The sequence below is a fragment of the Polypterus senegalus genome, chromosome 1 (genome assembly GCF_016835505.1).
Source record: "Polypterus senegalus isolate Bchr_013 chromosome 1, ASM1683550v1, whole genome shotgun sequence".
NCBI classification, from domain to species: Eukaryota; Metazoa; Chordata; class Cladistia; order Polypteriformes; family Polypteridae; genus Polypterus; species Polypterus senegalus.
The window spans coordinates 80,847,738-80,864,135 of NC_053154.1; the positions used below are offsets into that span (position 1 = coordinate 80,847,738).

Consider the following 16,398-nt stretch of genomic DNA (forward strand, 5'->3'; position numbering starts at 1 on the left):
AAAGATTTTATTTTACTTGCTGGGGAATTTGATATAATGATATTGGTGATATACAGTGCATCCAGAAAGTATTCACAGCGCATCACTTTTTCCACATTTTATGTTGCAGCTTTATTCCAAAATGGATTAAATTCATTTTTTTCCTCAAAATTCTACACACAACACCAAATAATGATAACGTGAAAAAAGTTTACTTGAGATTTTTGCAAATTTATTAAAAATAAAAAAAAACTGAAAAAGCACATGTACATAAGTATTCACAGCCTTTGCCATGAAGCTCAAAATTGAGCTCAGGTACATCCTGTTTCTCCTGATCATCCTTGAGATGTTTCTGCAGCTTAATTGGAGTCCACCTGTGGTAAATTCAGTTGATTAGACATGATTTGGAAAGGCACACACCTGTCTATATAAGGTCCCACAGTTGACAGTTCATTTCAGAGCACAAACCAAGCATGAAGTCAAAGGAATTGTCTGTAGACCTCCGAGACAGGATTGTCTCGAGGCACAAATCTGGAGAAGGTTACAGAAAAATTTCTGCTGCTTTGAAGGTCCCAATGAGCACAGTGGCCTCCATCATCCGTAAGTGGAAGAAGTTTGAAACCACCAGGACTCTTCCTAGAGCTGGCCGGCCATCTAAACTGAGTGATCAGGGGAGAAGGGCCTTAGTCAGGGAGGTGACCAAGAACCCGATGGTCACTCTGTCAAAGCTCCAGAGGTCCTCTGTGGAGAGAGGAGAACTTTCCAGAAGGACAACCATCTCTGCAGCAATCCACCAATCAGGTCTTTATGGTAGAGTGGCCAGATGGAAGCCACTCCTTTAGTAAAAGGCACATGGCAGCCTGCCTGGAGTTTGCCAAAAGGCACCTGAAGGACTCTGACCATGAGAAACAAAATCCTCTGGTCTGATGAGACAAAGATTGAACTCTTTGGTGTGAATGCCAGGCGTCACATTTGGAGGAAACTATGCACCGCTCATCACCAGGCCAATACCATCCCTACAGTGAAGCATGGTGGTGGCAGCATCATGCTGAGGGTATGTTTTTCAGCGGCAGGAACTGGGAGACTAGTCAGGATAAAAGGAAAGATGACTGCAGCAATTTACAAAGACATCCTGGATGAAAACCTGCTCCAGAGCACTCTTGACCTCAGACTGTTCATCTTTCAGCAGGACAACGACCCTAAGCACACAGCCAAGATATCAAAGGAGTGGCTTCAGGACAACTCTGAATGTCCTTGAGTGGCCCAGCCAGAGTCCAGACTTGAATCCGATTGAACATCTCTGGAGAGATCTTAAAATGGCTGTGCACCGACGTTTCCCATCCACCCTGATGGAGTTTGAGAGGTGCTGCATAGAGGAATGGGCAAAATTGGCCAAGAATAGGTGTGCCAAGCTTGTGGCATCATATTCAAAAAGACTTGAGGCTGTAATTGCTGCCAAAGGTGCATCAACAAAGTATTGAGCAAAGGCTGTGAATACTTTTACATGTGATTTCTCAGTTTTTTTATTTTTAATAAACCCTCAAGTAAACTTTTTTCACGTTGTCATTATGGGGTGTTGTGTGTAGAATTCTGAGGAAAAAAATGAATTTAATCCATTTGGGAATAAGGCTGTAACATAAAATGTGGAAAAAGTGATGCTCTGTGAATACTTTCCGGATGCACTGTAGTTAGTTTTAAGAGGTAGCATTTTTGTTAACATTTTTAGATGTACTTGTCATTGATGTCTTTTTATATAAATAGAAATGTATAGCTTAAGTTTTAATTTGGATTACAATGTAATGTGTTCTTTCTTTCCAAACCCCATACAGCCACATTACTCTTCTTTTCCTTCTTTTTCTATTTCTATTTGTAGATTTTAGTACTTTACAATTTGGCAACATTTTGTAATTTTTTTTCCTTTGTTCCTGCAGTCTTTTGACAAGCAGGGTTTTCATGCAGGCACGCCAGCAGCTTCATTTAATTTGCCATCAGCTCTTGGCAGTGGGGGACACATGAACCCTGCAACACCCGCTGGGTACCCCCCTGCCCCATTCATGCACATTCTGGCAACACATCAGCAGCCACACTCCCAGATGCTTCATGCTCACCTTCAGCCTGATGGACAGGTAACATTTTTTTCACTTCTTCGCTTTTTAAGTGATTGGACATTGACAAAGTACTTCTAGAATTTTTCATTATTTTAATCTGACTAGAGTTTTTCTCCCCGATTCCTCCCATAACCTTGGTTTTTGCTTGTCATAATACTTGGAATGAATCTTTGCAGACACAGCTTAAATGTCTGTTTTTTTTTTATTGGCATTTATATTTTATTTTCAAATGTTTGTACACAAATGTTTTGTTTAGCTTTGTATGTTTTATTTGCATGTTATTTGAAGAGAGAGCATTTGCGCTTTTATTTTTTGCCTTTGTTCATTTTCATTGATTTCTGTGCTTTGTTTTTATCATCTTTACTGATATTTGTAGCAACATCCAGCCAAATTTCTGCCAGTTCTTAGTCTGTAAGGTTCAAGTTTGCGACATGTAAAAAGTACAGTAAAATTCATATGTGGATGTTTGAACTTGCAGCATTTCAGAATTCTCTGGGACTATGATCAGTATTATTTCATTGAACTCCTACATCAAGTTTAATTTTTTGCTACAGTAAACCTTCACATTTGATGCCTTGGTTTGTGAACTTAGAGCACATGTCATAAAAAAAATTCCTATTTTCCTCCTTATTCAGCAGCATGACGGCACAGTAATTAGCATTGCAGCTTCATAGCTTCAGGAGTGTGGATATGATTTGGATACTAAAGTTGTGAGTTTCCTTCTGAATTTTCTCCATACTACTATTTTTTTCCCAGAATTTATTCTTTTTTAGTCTGGGAGATTTGTTGTATGCATTCACTCATGCATCAGTTTGCCAAATTCATGACTTATGTTTTAAATTGCTTAATTTTTGAGGTAAAATATTGTGTATTGGTCATAAAGCATAATAACTTTTGGGTTATTTACTCCTTGAGACAAAGCAGAATCTAGTTAAGTTTAATTTATGTCATTGTGTACTAAAAAAAAATGTGAATATGCATTTACCTAAAATTGTACTTTTTGCTACTGGCGATTTGAACCCTCCAGTAATCTTGGCCTTATTATACTGGTTCTTTTTGTAAATTTGTATTGCATTATCAATTAATAACAAGTTTTATATTGTCTTCTGTTTCATTTTTTTTAAATAGTAATGCTTTCATAATCACTTATTTTAAAAGTTTTATGCATTTAAAAAAGTTGTCACGGTAGAACTACAAAGACATTCTGTGAGCGTATGAAGTGATCTAATCTCAATAGCCACTTTCACACATGTGACCTGGGAAGTACCTGGGTTCACCTGCCTAGGTATTTAAAGGTATATGCTAATTCTCAAACATCAATGCAACCAGTTTCAATAATGATCTCACATGAAAATCTCATCTCAGATTAGTGGGATGAGATTCAGAATGTTGTATTTTTTTTTTTCCTTTAATCTTTGACCATATACTACAGGGGTGCTTTTCTTTTTTCCTTCTTTCTTAATCAACATGCATTGCTGAACAGCAGTGAGTAAGTGCTGCATGTCCTGTTTTTGAAATTTAATCACTTTATCTCAGTGTACTATAGTTACTTAGGTGTTAGATGTAATATTGTGATGATACACCAAAGATCTAAACACAGATAGTTATATGAAAAAGTTTGGGAACCCCTCTTAATTCTTTGGATTTTTGTTTATCATTAGCTGAGCTTTCAAAGTAGCAACTTCCTTTTAATATATGACATGCCTTATGCAAACAGTAGTATTTCAGCAGTGACATTAAGTTTATTGGATTAACAAAAATATGCAATATGCATCATAACAAAATTAGACAGGTCCATAAATTTGGGCACACCAACAGAGATATTACATCAGTACTTAGTTGAGCCTCCTTTTGCATATATAACAGCCTCTAGACGCCTCCTATAGCCTTTGAGTGTCTGGATGGAGGTATTTTTGACCATTCCTCCATTCAAAATCTCTCCAGTTTAAATTGAATGGCTGCCGAGTATGGACAACCTGCTTCAAATCATCCCATAGATTTTCAATGATATTCAAGTCAAGGGACTGTGATGGGAATTACAGAACATTCTACTTTTCCCTCTGCATGAATGCCTTTGTAGATTTCGTACTGTGTTTTGGGTCATTGTCTTGTTAGGATATCCAACCCCTGCGTAACTTCAACTTTGTGACTGATGCTTGAACATTATCCTGAAGAATTAGTTGATATTGGGTTGTATTCATCCGACCTTCGACTTTAACAAGGGCCCCAGTCCCTGAACTAGCCACACAGCCCCACAGCAGTAGGTAGAAGGTGTTTTTCTTGAAATACGGTGTTTGTCTTCCGCCATGCAAAGTGCTTTTTTATGACCAAATAACTCAATTTTTCTCGTCAGTCCAAACCACTTTGTTCCAAAATGAATCTGGTGCAAATGAGCATTTGCATACAACAAGCGACGCTGTTTGTGGCGTGAGTACAGGAAGGGCTTCACCCTGCCATACAGATGTTCTTTGTGCAAATTGCGCTGAATTGTAGAACGATGTACAGATGCACCATCTGCAGCAAGATGTTCTTGCGGGTCTTTGGAGGTGATCTGTGTGTTGTCTGTAACCATTCTCACAATCCTGTGCATATGTTGCCAATCTTTTTCTTGGCCTGCCAGGCCTGGGTTTAACAGCAACTGTGCCTGTGGCCTTCCATTTCCTGAATACATTCCTTACAGTTGAAACTGACAGTTTAAACCTCTGAGAGCTTTTTGTTGCCTTCCCCTAAACCATGATACTGAACAACGTTTGTTTTCAGATCTTTTGAGAGTTGCTTTGAGGATCCCATGCTGTCACTCTTAAGAGGAGAGTCAAAGGGAAGCACAACTTGCAATTGACCACCTTAAATACCTTTCTCATGATTGGACACACATGTATATGAAGTTCAAGGCTTAATGAGCTAATCCAACCAATTTGGTGTTGCAAGTAATCAATATTGAGCAGTTACATGCATTCAAATCAGCAAAATTACAAGGGGACCCAAATTTCTTCACATTTGATTTAATTTCATACAACTAAATACTGCTTCACTAAAAATCTTTGTTCCTAAAACACCCCAATACTCAGATGTTCCTAGGAAATGAAAGACCTACCACTGTTATCTTTTTTTGTTGAGAGTAAATTATTATGCAGGCTGAGAGGGTTTCCCAAACTTCCAAACTTTTTCATATGACTCAATTGCTACTGCATTTTACTGTCTGCTAAGCTGCACTAATATTCAACAAGATAGGCAGAGTTGGTCCATGCCCCAATACCCTCCAGAGCTGTTGTGAGGGGAAAAAGTAGCTTAGAGGCAGACAAACGTACAAGTGTTTTTTGTTGTAAGTAGGCTTAAGTTTCCTTTTTGGCTTGAAAAGAAAGCATTTCTTATATAAAAATCCTTTTCAGATTGATGACTTTTAAAAATATATTTAACCAAAATTAACCACTTCTTTAAACCTACTGAGTATGCTTACAGAAGTACAGAAGTGTCCATACATTTACAGGAGGACAATATAGTGTGGTGTTTGCAGTATCTGGTAATTTTCAGATTTTGTTCATACAATTTGAAGTTGGTAATAATACAACCGCAAATACATGTAAGGCATGGTTTAACAATCCCAGATGGTAAACAAATGTAATTTTGTGCCTCATGTGCTGTTGTACTGTATCTGAAACGCCAGTTTGAAGTCTCACTAATCAGAATCAGAGTTGCCTGTTTTGTAGTATCGACCACACTTCTGAAATTGGGTATCATCAGAGAGACCAAAAATATTTTTCCTGCTGAATTTGAAAGTCACAAGTCATTTCTACCCATACAAACAGATTAAACATGAATCCCCAGTAGCCATGTGATGGTTATAACAGTAAATTACAACACTACCATACTGTATGTTCACCACAAACAGTCTATTCTGCAAAAGTCTTTGAATTTCCTATCGGATATTTGTGAGGGAATATCATTTATATTAAATACTTTTTCTCTTATCCTCCTTTGACTCACCCACATAAAAAAGTACTCGTACAGAGTTGCCAACCATAGGTTATCGGTCCTGTTGACTTGAATTTTACAAAATATTGTCAGTTCATAATTGATTGTTTAGAATACTGTACTACAGTTACATGGTGTAATGTATTCTGTGTATTCGAGGCCGACTATGAAAAGTAACTTCCAACATATTACAAGTTTGTGAAAAGTTTACCCTCCTGTGTTTTTCCTTAATTTGTTTTAAAAGTGACAGCTAGTATATAACATAACTACATTACTAATTTTAAATATTTCCAACTCTTAACGTCTGTTTGCTTAAAGTGAAATGGTTAAATTCTTCCAACCTTTTATAGTTCATACCCCACAGTTCTGTAATAATGTTTTTAGGATTTCACTAGACCTTCTTTGGTACTGTTATGCTACTTTGTAGTATGAACAGGAAAAAAACCTGCACACACTTTATTATTTACAAATTGTACATGTAACCTAGCATTTTACGACATTTAATAGGTAGCTTCAATAAAATGTCCGGCAAGGACAGTAAGAAGTCTTTGTGACCAACTGATTAGACCTTTCCTACAAGAGACGCTTTCAGATCCTCAGACCTGCACAATATTGGAAAAAACTGACAGTGCAATATTTTTTGTGATATAAAATTACGCAATTCATTTCACCATATTATTTGAATGGGTCTATTTGCAAGGAATTCATCATTCTAGAATGATTGGAATTATTTTGTTGGGGAATGAGTTTGCATAGAAAATAAAGTGAAAAATGTCCTTACTCTAAAGACTTTTGAGTGAGAGCCCTCCTTTCTTGAACTGTAATGCTAAACAGTTAGTTTTAGCACACCAGACTCAAAAGCGGGTTGGCACTGTAGCTACTCTTCTGTAGTGATTTTGAAAATGACAGGATTTCTATCTCTAAAGTTTTAAGGAAATAATTTTTGCATGACTAATTTGATTAAATACCTTTGATCACAGAATATAGGAGTGTGTATTTTGACCTTTGTGGGCGGGCACATCATTTTACAGAGCGTGCTGACATTTGCTGCATTCACGCTTTCTCGTACAGGTGGTAATTAAGAGTTGCTGAGTTGAAAATTCCATGTGAACGCCCTGCCAACTTCAACAGAAGTTGAACAATTCAGATAAACAGATCTACCCAAGTTATCAAGAGGAATTCCATAATGCTGGCCTTTCATCTTAGTCAAGTATTTGAATTGAAACACATACCCTGGTCAGCTGAAATGCCATTTTTTGCGAGAATTGCATTTGGAGCAAAGTGATAAAATGTTTAAATACATTTATTTTGCTCTTCAACAAAAAATGGCATTTAGTAACAAATCAACAACAACCTTGTGTTTCTCCTAATATTCCGAACAGGAACCCACATTAAACTTTGCTAAACAAAACCTGACCAATTTACCTCACCTCCCACCTATTTTTATTCCAAAAGAAATAATTGATCAGTCTTGAACCCTCAGCATCTCTATAATATATAAAATATTTTAAAGTCCCATACTTTCAAGGATCCAAGGGTATGGTGGGGAAAAGACCTTTAAACTTGCTATTTCAGAAAAGGAGTGGTAGACAGTTGTGCATAGAATACACTCTAGCTCCATATGCAGAAGCATTTGATTATTCTTAATATCTTTTATTAAACATATTTATCTCATTTAAAATGGCAAAAATGTATCCAGGGCAAGATTCAACCAGTGAACGTTGCAGTCTACCTCCAGCCTCACTGAGCCAAATGTTTTGCGCAGCACCAAATTAGCCTCACTTTGGACAAAAATCTCTGAATGCCTCGCAGACAGAGACAGTATTGGTGTCACAATCACTCCTAACCCACTAACAGCTGTGTTTAGTGTACTCCCAGATTTACCTCACTACTCGCACTTGCTGAACTGGAAGAATCTCACCCCACCTCTTTTAAGTTGGTGTGTAACTGGTGTTCTGTGGTGTTTGATATTGGATAAAATCAACTCCTCACTTACACTTTTTAAAATGTGGCAGGATATAATCAATAACATTTTAGAATAAGCATCTATAACAGGGAAAGGGATACTTTCCTCCTTTGCTGCTTTTAAAGATTTGCTCTGGTTGTTGGCTCCCCTGTCTTGGTTGGGGGTTGAATTTTGGTTAGTTTGACTTGATTGTGTGGAATGTTATTTGCTTCAAATGAAGTCAAATATATATAAAAAGTAATTCACATGAACATACTGAAGTGGTAAAGTGAAACTCAGACCTCTGAATAGTCCAAGAGCATGTAAACGCAGTATTACTTTCAGTGTTGTGAAGACGCTAGGGAACCAAATGTCTCTGTCCTCAGTAATAGCACTGTTTAAAAAGAAGCAGATATCAATATGACAGAGGGAGAGAAAGATCAGCATTAGTAATAAAATATTGGAGTTCATAATTTTAGGTAACCCTAGCATTTTCTTGCAAAGAATGCCCCACTACCAACTTGTATTTGGGGTTTGACTTACAGGACATGTCCTTTTGATGAGCTTTCTGTATATCGCCACATTTCTGGATCTTCAGTTGCAGGACACATTTGCATACGGCCACACGCTTGGTCACACCAGGTTAGTTTGTAGTGGTCTGTCATCCTAACCTACAGTAAACATGAAAGTAATGTTCAGGATGTGCAAAGAAATCTGTCACTAATTTAGGAAAATCCATATAGACAGTGCCTATGAATATGCACTATAGCAGAATTTGGTTGTGTGCCATGATGCAGCTATGGTTACACACAAAAGGCATAAGCAGCAAGGTGAATGAGTTAATGAGAGCACTATAAATGATGATTAATTATTCCATCAGTTCTCTGGATTACTAAAGAATATGTATTATCAGATGGCTTCTTACTGGTTGACACATTGTGTTAAATAATCACAGATTAAATGTATAAAATTTGTGCCCATATGCTCCCAGTTAATGTTTGGCTATTTAATGTCTCAATCTGTCTCTAAATCGCCTAGTTTGATATTGTCATAAAGTGCTACTTTTTTCTATGTTTGTCCTTATGGGTTTTTAAAGTCATTTGTAACGGTAAGCCACTCTTTTCTGCTTTTCGCTGAATTAAAATGTCCAGACTAAGACGTTGCTTATTCAAGCAGACTTAATATTTGAATTGTCTTAATGTAAATGTCAACCCTGCATCTTTTTAAAAGTTGTTTCCAAGAAGCAGAAAAATTCCAATGACTGACATACTACTTGATCAAACAAATTATTGCTTAACCAATACAGCAATTTACTTTAAAAACAATCCAGAAAAGAAAAATAGCAAAATAAAGGAAAAATCCGATTCAGCTCCCTCACACAAGAAAAAGACCCAAAACCCACATCTGTATATTTTTAAATATAGTAGCACTACACAGTCAATCATAGGTAAATTTATACACCACCCCTGATTCAGCCAGGATTTTGTTCTTGCTTTTCAGGTTTAAGTGCAGCTACAACATTCATTTGTTTTAATGTATATAGTATCAATACATCAAAAATTTACTAGGAATACTACTAGTCTATACATTGCTTGAGCTTTTAATAAAGTTTGCCAAAAACATATTTAGACTTTGATTAATGTCTGTGAAAATGTACTTGGCATTCCAAGGTGGTTGTTTTTAAGTAACTGACAGTACAGGTCTTATCTGTACCTAAAAGGTTTTCAGGTATCCTCAATCTGTTCTCTGCTTTTCTGAACCAAGATCTAAGCGACAGAGCAACTGTTCATCAATAATGAAACCTGGGAAATCTTGTCCAAAAGTATCCAAAAGCCAGAGGCTTTCAAAAGGATCTAAATTTGAAAAATGCTGTTTGTAAAGCACAGCAATGGTTCACATGGCCATTAAAAATTTTCAAATGTGTATACAAGTAGCACAAATTTAAAACACAGTGCCAAAAATTATTCCAAATCTAGTACTGGGCTACATGTGGGTGTAGTTGAGTTCAGAGATTTCAGCACAGTTAACTCTTCTTGCAACTATGCCTTATCATGATCTTTGGCACATTCAGTCAAACATTGTGTGTAGCTGCTCCTCTAGAGAGGTTGTTTGGTCCTGGTATTTACTCCGCTCAGTTTATTTACCACAATTCAATTTTTCTGGTGTATATGTGTGTATATATAATACTGTTTGTGAGCGCGTGATGGGGCTCCTAGTTATACTCATACTGTCTGCTTCCTTTGTCACCCTGCTGTCGACAGCTTGATCTTGCATAGCTCCTTACATGCAGTTCCACATGCTCTCATCTGCCTTGGTCATTGGCTGTACCTCGAAACTTATTTGGCTTCAGAGGCATGCCATCTGTCTCGCTTTCCCTACACTTTGAGACAATCTAAACTAAAATTATTAAAATGTCTTGAAAGTGACCCTGCAACCAGACTGAACTTCAGCTGCAGAGTAGCATCTCTGATGTGCTTTTGAGTAGGAGCTCTCTACCCATGACCACTTGTTTAAGTTCTGCATCAGCTGCTTTCATGACTGGTTGCAAGCCCCATTGATTCTGCTGTATTTTCCCTTTAGCTTTTACACTCTTTATACTCTCTGCATTTTAGTTTCTATAGGTGCTTGTGTTTTTTTTTTTTTTTTTTTTAGAAACTTATTGGGCAAATTTTATTTATTACTAGCAAAATACCCGCGCTTCGCAGCGGAGAAGTAGTGTGTTAAAGAAGCAATGAAAAAGAAAAGGAAACATTTTGAAAATAACGTAACATGATTGTCAATGTAATTGTTTTGTCACTGTTGTGAGTGATGAGTGTTGTTGTCATATATATATATATATATATATATATATATATATTTACACACATACATAAACATATATATATATATACATATCTATACATATACACATATATATATACATATATATATATATCTACATATATACACATACATATACACACACACATAAATACATACACACATACATACATACACACACAAATACATATATATATATACATACATACACACACACATATATAAACATATATATACATATACATACATATCTACATATATACACACACAGCTATTTCAGATCAGTGCAATACGCTGCTTGTTAAAACGGATAACTCCGCTCTTACGTGCAAGTCTGCGTGGATATTATGAACTATCGATTTGTTCAAGTTCTATTTAAATTTTAAATAGAAGGAATTTTTATTTAGTCGACAGAAATATCTTTGGTAGGAATGGTAAAACAGACAGGAATATTATTCGTGAATAAATCAACTCAAACCTTAAACAACTTATAATATTTTGCTCTCCATAAAAATTTATCCTGTCTAAATTATACAAGTTAGAAATAAAGTAAAGCGTTAAAAGAACAAACATTCACATTTCTTTACTCTTATGTAATTTTATATAAAAATAAACTTAGATTTTAAATATCCCAAAAGATTTTGCTCTCCATAAAAATATATCCTGTCAAAATGATACAAATTCAAATATGAACATGCTGCATAACAAAACCTAGAAATATAAATAAAATGTGTTCCTTTCAGCAATAACAAATCAAATCATTCAGTTGTCTTTGCTCATATGTCATTTTAGAGCTGGACGCCTGGCATCTTTTTTTGGCCACAGGTTCGTTTCTGTTTGGTGTGAGGTTCTGTGTTGTGGAGATTCTCAGGATGGATTGCAGGTGCTCATCAGTGAGGCGACTCCTGTGTGCTGTTTTGTTAGTCTTTATCACTGAGAAGAGCTTCTCACACAGATATGTGCTACCAAACATGCACAAGGTTCGAGCCGCATGTAGACGGACTTTTTGTTCTTCAAAGTCACCAAAGCGCCGTGCAAACTCAGTGCGCTCAGTTTATCAGCAAAGTGCGATTTGGGAACACCGTAGTGACGACTTGGTTTAACATTACTTGGCAACAGGGAAAGTGGGGCAAGGTGCACTGGTGCATTTGTGTCTCCCATAAAAGCAGCTTCACTTGAAATCACTTTGTGATTGTGCACGGGTTAAAACGTCCGCTGAAGTGTCAGATTCTTATTTAATTATGCTGCTTTCTGTATCTTCTGCATTGCATTCAGGTTAACCCTGATGTTTTGTCTCATAGTGCCGTCTTAGATTAAATTCTGTAATTACAGCCACATTAGCTCCACAAATGAGACACACGGGTTCAGTAAACATATACTCAGCCTCCCATCGGTTTTAAAGGCTCTATTTTCAGAATCAACTTTTCTCTTCAGCATCGTGTGAGCTAGCTTCGCAATAACTTGATTAACTCGTAAGTGTTCGGCAAGGCAGCTGAAGCGCTGCATTATGGGATCTGTAGTTTATTGTGTTACCAGCGCTTCATATACCCGGGCTTTAATAACAATAATACAGTATATAAAATGATCTCGGGGGCCGGATATAATTACGCCGGGCGGATGTGGCCCTGCCCTTGAGTTTGACACATATGGACTAAATAGAACTTGAAAAGATATATTTTTCAAATGTGATCGCGCAATTCAGATAGAGTTGACGCAAGACTACAGCCTGCATGCCTCAATAAGTCATCCTCCCTCGCTCTTACTTTTTACCGCTCATCTAATGAATACACTGAGTATGGCTTTACCAAAACAATCATTGATGGCGAATAAAGTATCCATTATTCGAGTATGTAGATCGGGTTATATATATATATATATATATATATATATACCAGCGTATCGCAGCGAGAAGTAGTGTGTTAAAAAGCTAGAAAAGAAAAGGGAACATTTTAAAAATAACGTAACATGACTGTCAATATACAGTATTTGTTTTGTGAGTGTTACTGAGTGTTGCTGTCATCAAGGATTTGATTATCATTATTTCTTTCAATCAGGTTCGTATTTGTAGGATGTGTTGTGTTCAAGTTACATTCCGTGTTTGTCAATCGCTGTAAAGATGACAGGTTTCATTCATCGATTCGTTTCTTACTGCATCAATAAACAGCTCGTCTTCTTCTTTATCTGAGACCTGACACACTGCATGCACGGTTTTTTTACACTGTCTTCCTTTAGCGGACATTGACTTTTTCCAACGTGTGCTTTGTTTTGGATTTATGAATATGCTTGTATGTATCAGACGCTTCATATTTTTGCTGCCTTTTCAATTGTGTAATTCGGTTTTGTTCAGCTCTTTGGAACTGTTGCTTTTATCTGTGCACTGCGCCAGTTCACGTGAGCCTCGGTGTACATGCATCGAAGTTCCCAGCTGTGCTGGTGCCATCTCGTGCTATGTCCATGGCTGTATTTAATGTTACCTTAGTCCTGGCACTTAAAACTTTCTCTCGCAGTTTCGCTGAGTTTGTACCAAACACCACCCTGACCATCTCATCTTCCTCTGCATAAGCACAGTCCTTAACCCGTGAATATTTAGTGGGAGTTTGCTATTGGATTGCCACGGACGGACGGCCTTATATGGGCAGGCACTAAATTACAAACGCCAGCGGCAGCCTGTCTATGAACTTAATTTAAAGTGTAGGTTTACATCGTGCTTTGTTTCCGAAGTAGCAGAAGTCATGAATATGGTTGTATATGTCACTTGCTCGCTTCTTATTGTTTCGCTGCCTTCTCAATTATATAATGCATGTTTTCTTCAGCGCTTTTTTTTAGGTCTTCCTGGTTTTCTATGTACTGCGTGATTACGTGGGAGGCGTGATGATGTCACACGAAACTCCCCCCACGGCGTTGAAGCTCATCTCCATTACAGTAAATGGAGAAAAACTGCTTCCAGTTATGACCATTACGCGTAGAATTTCGATATAAAACCTGCCCAACTTTTGTAAGGAAGCTGTAAGGAATGAACCTGCCAAATTTCAGCCTTCCACCCACACGGGAAGTTGGAGAATTAGTAGTGAGTGAGGGAGGGCTTTGCCTTTTATTAGTATAGATTTTAAGAAAAAATGAGTATTACAACAGTGCCTATGAAATCTAACTAGGTGTTCTACATATAATAAATTTGAGCTACACCTAATTATATATACAATGTCAGTGACAAACTGACTATTCTGTAAGGGAGATGCACAATTTGCAGCACTCTAGTAGATTCACGCTTGAAGTTGTGCATGAGACATAGCGGGTTTTTGCCTCTTTGTTTTAAAGGTGTGTCAGTCTCTGGGGATTTATTAACCAAGGTATTTCTTAGTGTGTGAGGTATGCAATGGATTTCTAAATATGTGTTTTCTCAAAAGTATTTTAAAATGTTAACTGTATTTAATTTTGTTTATGGTTAACCAGTTTATACGGTTTCTTTCAAAACATTAGTCTTTAAAACTCAGACTTGCTCATTCTCTTGCACTAATACACCGATATTTCTCTTATCTTCCAGAGCAGCACTGGCCAGCGTAGCCAGGGGAACTCTATCCAGCAAAAGACCCAGGTGAACAAGTCAGCCTACAATAGCTACAACTGGGGCGCCAACTGAAAGAAGAAAAAGGATATAGCTTGGCTGAATATTTCCATCAAAACATACCTCCCAGGTTTAAAGGCCAAATGGCTAATGGGAGAAGAAGAGAAATGAAATCAACTTAAATTAAATTAAAAAAGAGAAAAAAAATCTGTGCAAGTTTCAAAACTAGCAAGAAAGTTAAGCTCTGCGTTTGTGTCTGTAGTTTTTGCCCACCTTATCTGTTGTATGTAATATAGACTTTGTATTTTTCTCTTTCTTCCCCATCCTTTTTTCCTTCCCTCCCCCTCTCCATTCGGATTATGCTCGAATTTCTTTTTCTAGCTTCCTATCCTAGGGATATAGGAGCTCAGGAAAATGAAGAAAAATACAAAAGTATAATAAAGTCTAATTTGTTTTCTTTTGTTCATTTTTGAAGACCTTTTATTAGAAATCTTAAAGAGTTAATTGATATGGACAGCATTGTATTATGACTTTGTCAAAGTGTTTTTTTGTACTGTGCTCTGAATTTAAATGGATAAGCCTGTCTTGTATATATATATAAAAACACAAAGTACTGTAGTCTTTTTGTTTTTTTGTTTCTCACCCACAAAATGTAGCTCTTTTGTAACCAGAGGGGTTTGGTGCAGGAAATTTTCATTCAATGAAAAATCCTTTTTTTTTTTTTCTTCTTCTTCTTCTTCCCTGTTGAAATACGTAACGCTGTAAGTATATTCAGCTTTTTTTCTATGCAGTCTGAATTCTGTATTTTGCGTTAATAGACACTTCAGTCTGGAAAAATATGGTTATTTACAAACAAATAAAAGTCACAAAGTGATGTGCGTATTTTTAATAGAGGCTTCACGACCTGAAAGTTTTCCCTCCTATTTTGTTTTACTGTAATGACTTTGGGTCAGTGTGGACATTTTGTCCTTTGTTTTTATCAGGTTCTTTTATATATTTTATTCCAGACTTGACTGAAGAAAACCACACAAAGTCTTATTAAAACTTCCCTTCTCACTTCCTACGTTTTGACCTTTTTTATATGTTTGAGGTCAAGTTACACTGTTCATAAGGGTTTATTTTTCCACCAATGGTGGACTTAACAGTTTTTTTAGTTTATCTTGGTGCACCCAATGTCAGGTAGAAACTTAACATATTACTACTGTAATTCTTGATATGTGAAAATATGCTTATTTATATAAATTTGCTTACATCCCAAAGAGATGCATTGTACATTGTAATATTATTTAAGTTACTGTTTAGAGTCTAAAAAACATGTTTGTGTTTTTTTTGTTTTTTTTTTTAAACCCCTGTGCGTTTCCTGTTATATACTTTTGTTCTCCCCAGGGATTTTTACTTTTGTGTCCATATACTTAATTTCCTTTGTTTTATCAAAAGTGTATAAGGAAATTGAATTGAAAAACCCAAGATTAAATCCCAGTTTTACTATAAAAATACATAGCATTTTTACATCTATGTCACCATTTTCACAGTGAATGCAAGTGCCATTTGGGTTGTAGATGTTTAAGTTCAGATTAATTACACATTTTGTAAAGTGTATAGCTCCCACTTGTCTGTTCAGTTGATAAATGCAAGCTGAACACCTTCATGGTAAAATTAACACTATTATGGGAACGGTGTTCTTGGAACAGTTAAACTACATTAAATATACATGTGATTTTTTTTTTTATTTTATTTTATAACTATATTCAGGTAAGTTCACTCTGTTGAACCAAGCATGGACTTTGTGAACTGTAATGGTGGGCTTATGTTTTAAGAAAGTTTCACAGGAATAGTCGATCATTACTACCTTGGTGTGCACACTAGGCATTTGACTGTAAAAACTGTTTTAAACAGGTGTGGAGATGTGCAAAAATGTTTTTAAAAAGTCTGAAGTGCATAAGCAAAAAAGGTGTATGTTCAGGTACGATTTGAACATTAACTCTTGAGGATATCTTGATCCAGGACACAGC

The 16,398-nt window shown here is 36.5% G+C and overlaps 1 protein-coding gene across 4 annotated transcripts in view; it reads left to right on the forward strand.

Moving 5' to 3' along the window:
* Window positions 1–15,004, forward strand: part of ubap2l (ubiquitin associated protein 2-like) — a 230,061-nt gene extending 215,057 nt beyond the window's left edge. For 3 of the 4 annotated variants that reach the window (XM_039751895.1, XM_039751923.1, XM_039751913.1), the window contains 2 exons: window positions 1,911–2,105; window positions 14,366–15,004. In XM_039751895.1, the coding sequence (XP_039607829.1) occupies window positions 1,911–2,105; window positions 14,366–14,461 (291 nt within the window). In that variant the 3' untranslated portion in view covers window positions 14,462–15,004. The remainder of the gene's footprint in view (window positions 1–1,910; window positions 2,106–14,365) is intronic. The other variant, XM_039751904.1, reaches the window with a different exon arrangement.
* Window positions 15,005–16,398: the final 1,394 nt, after the last annotated feature.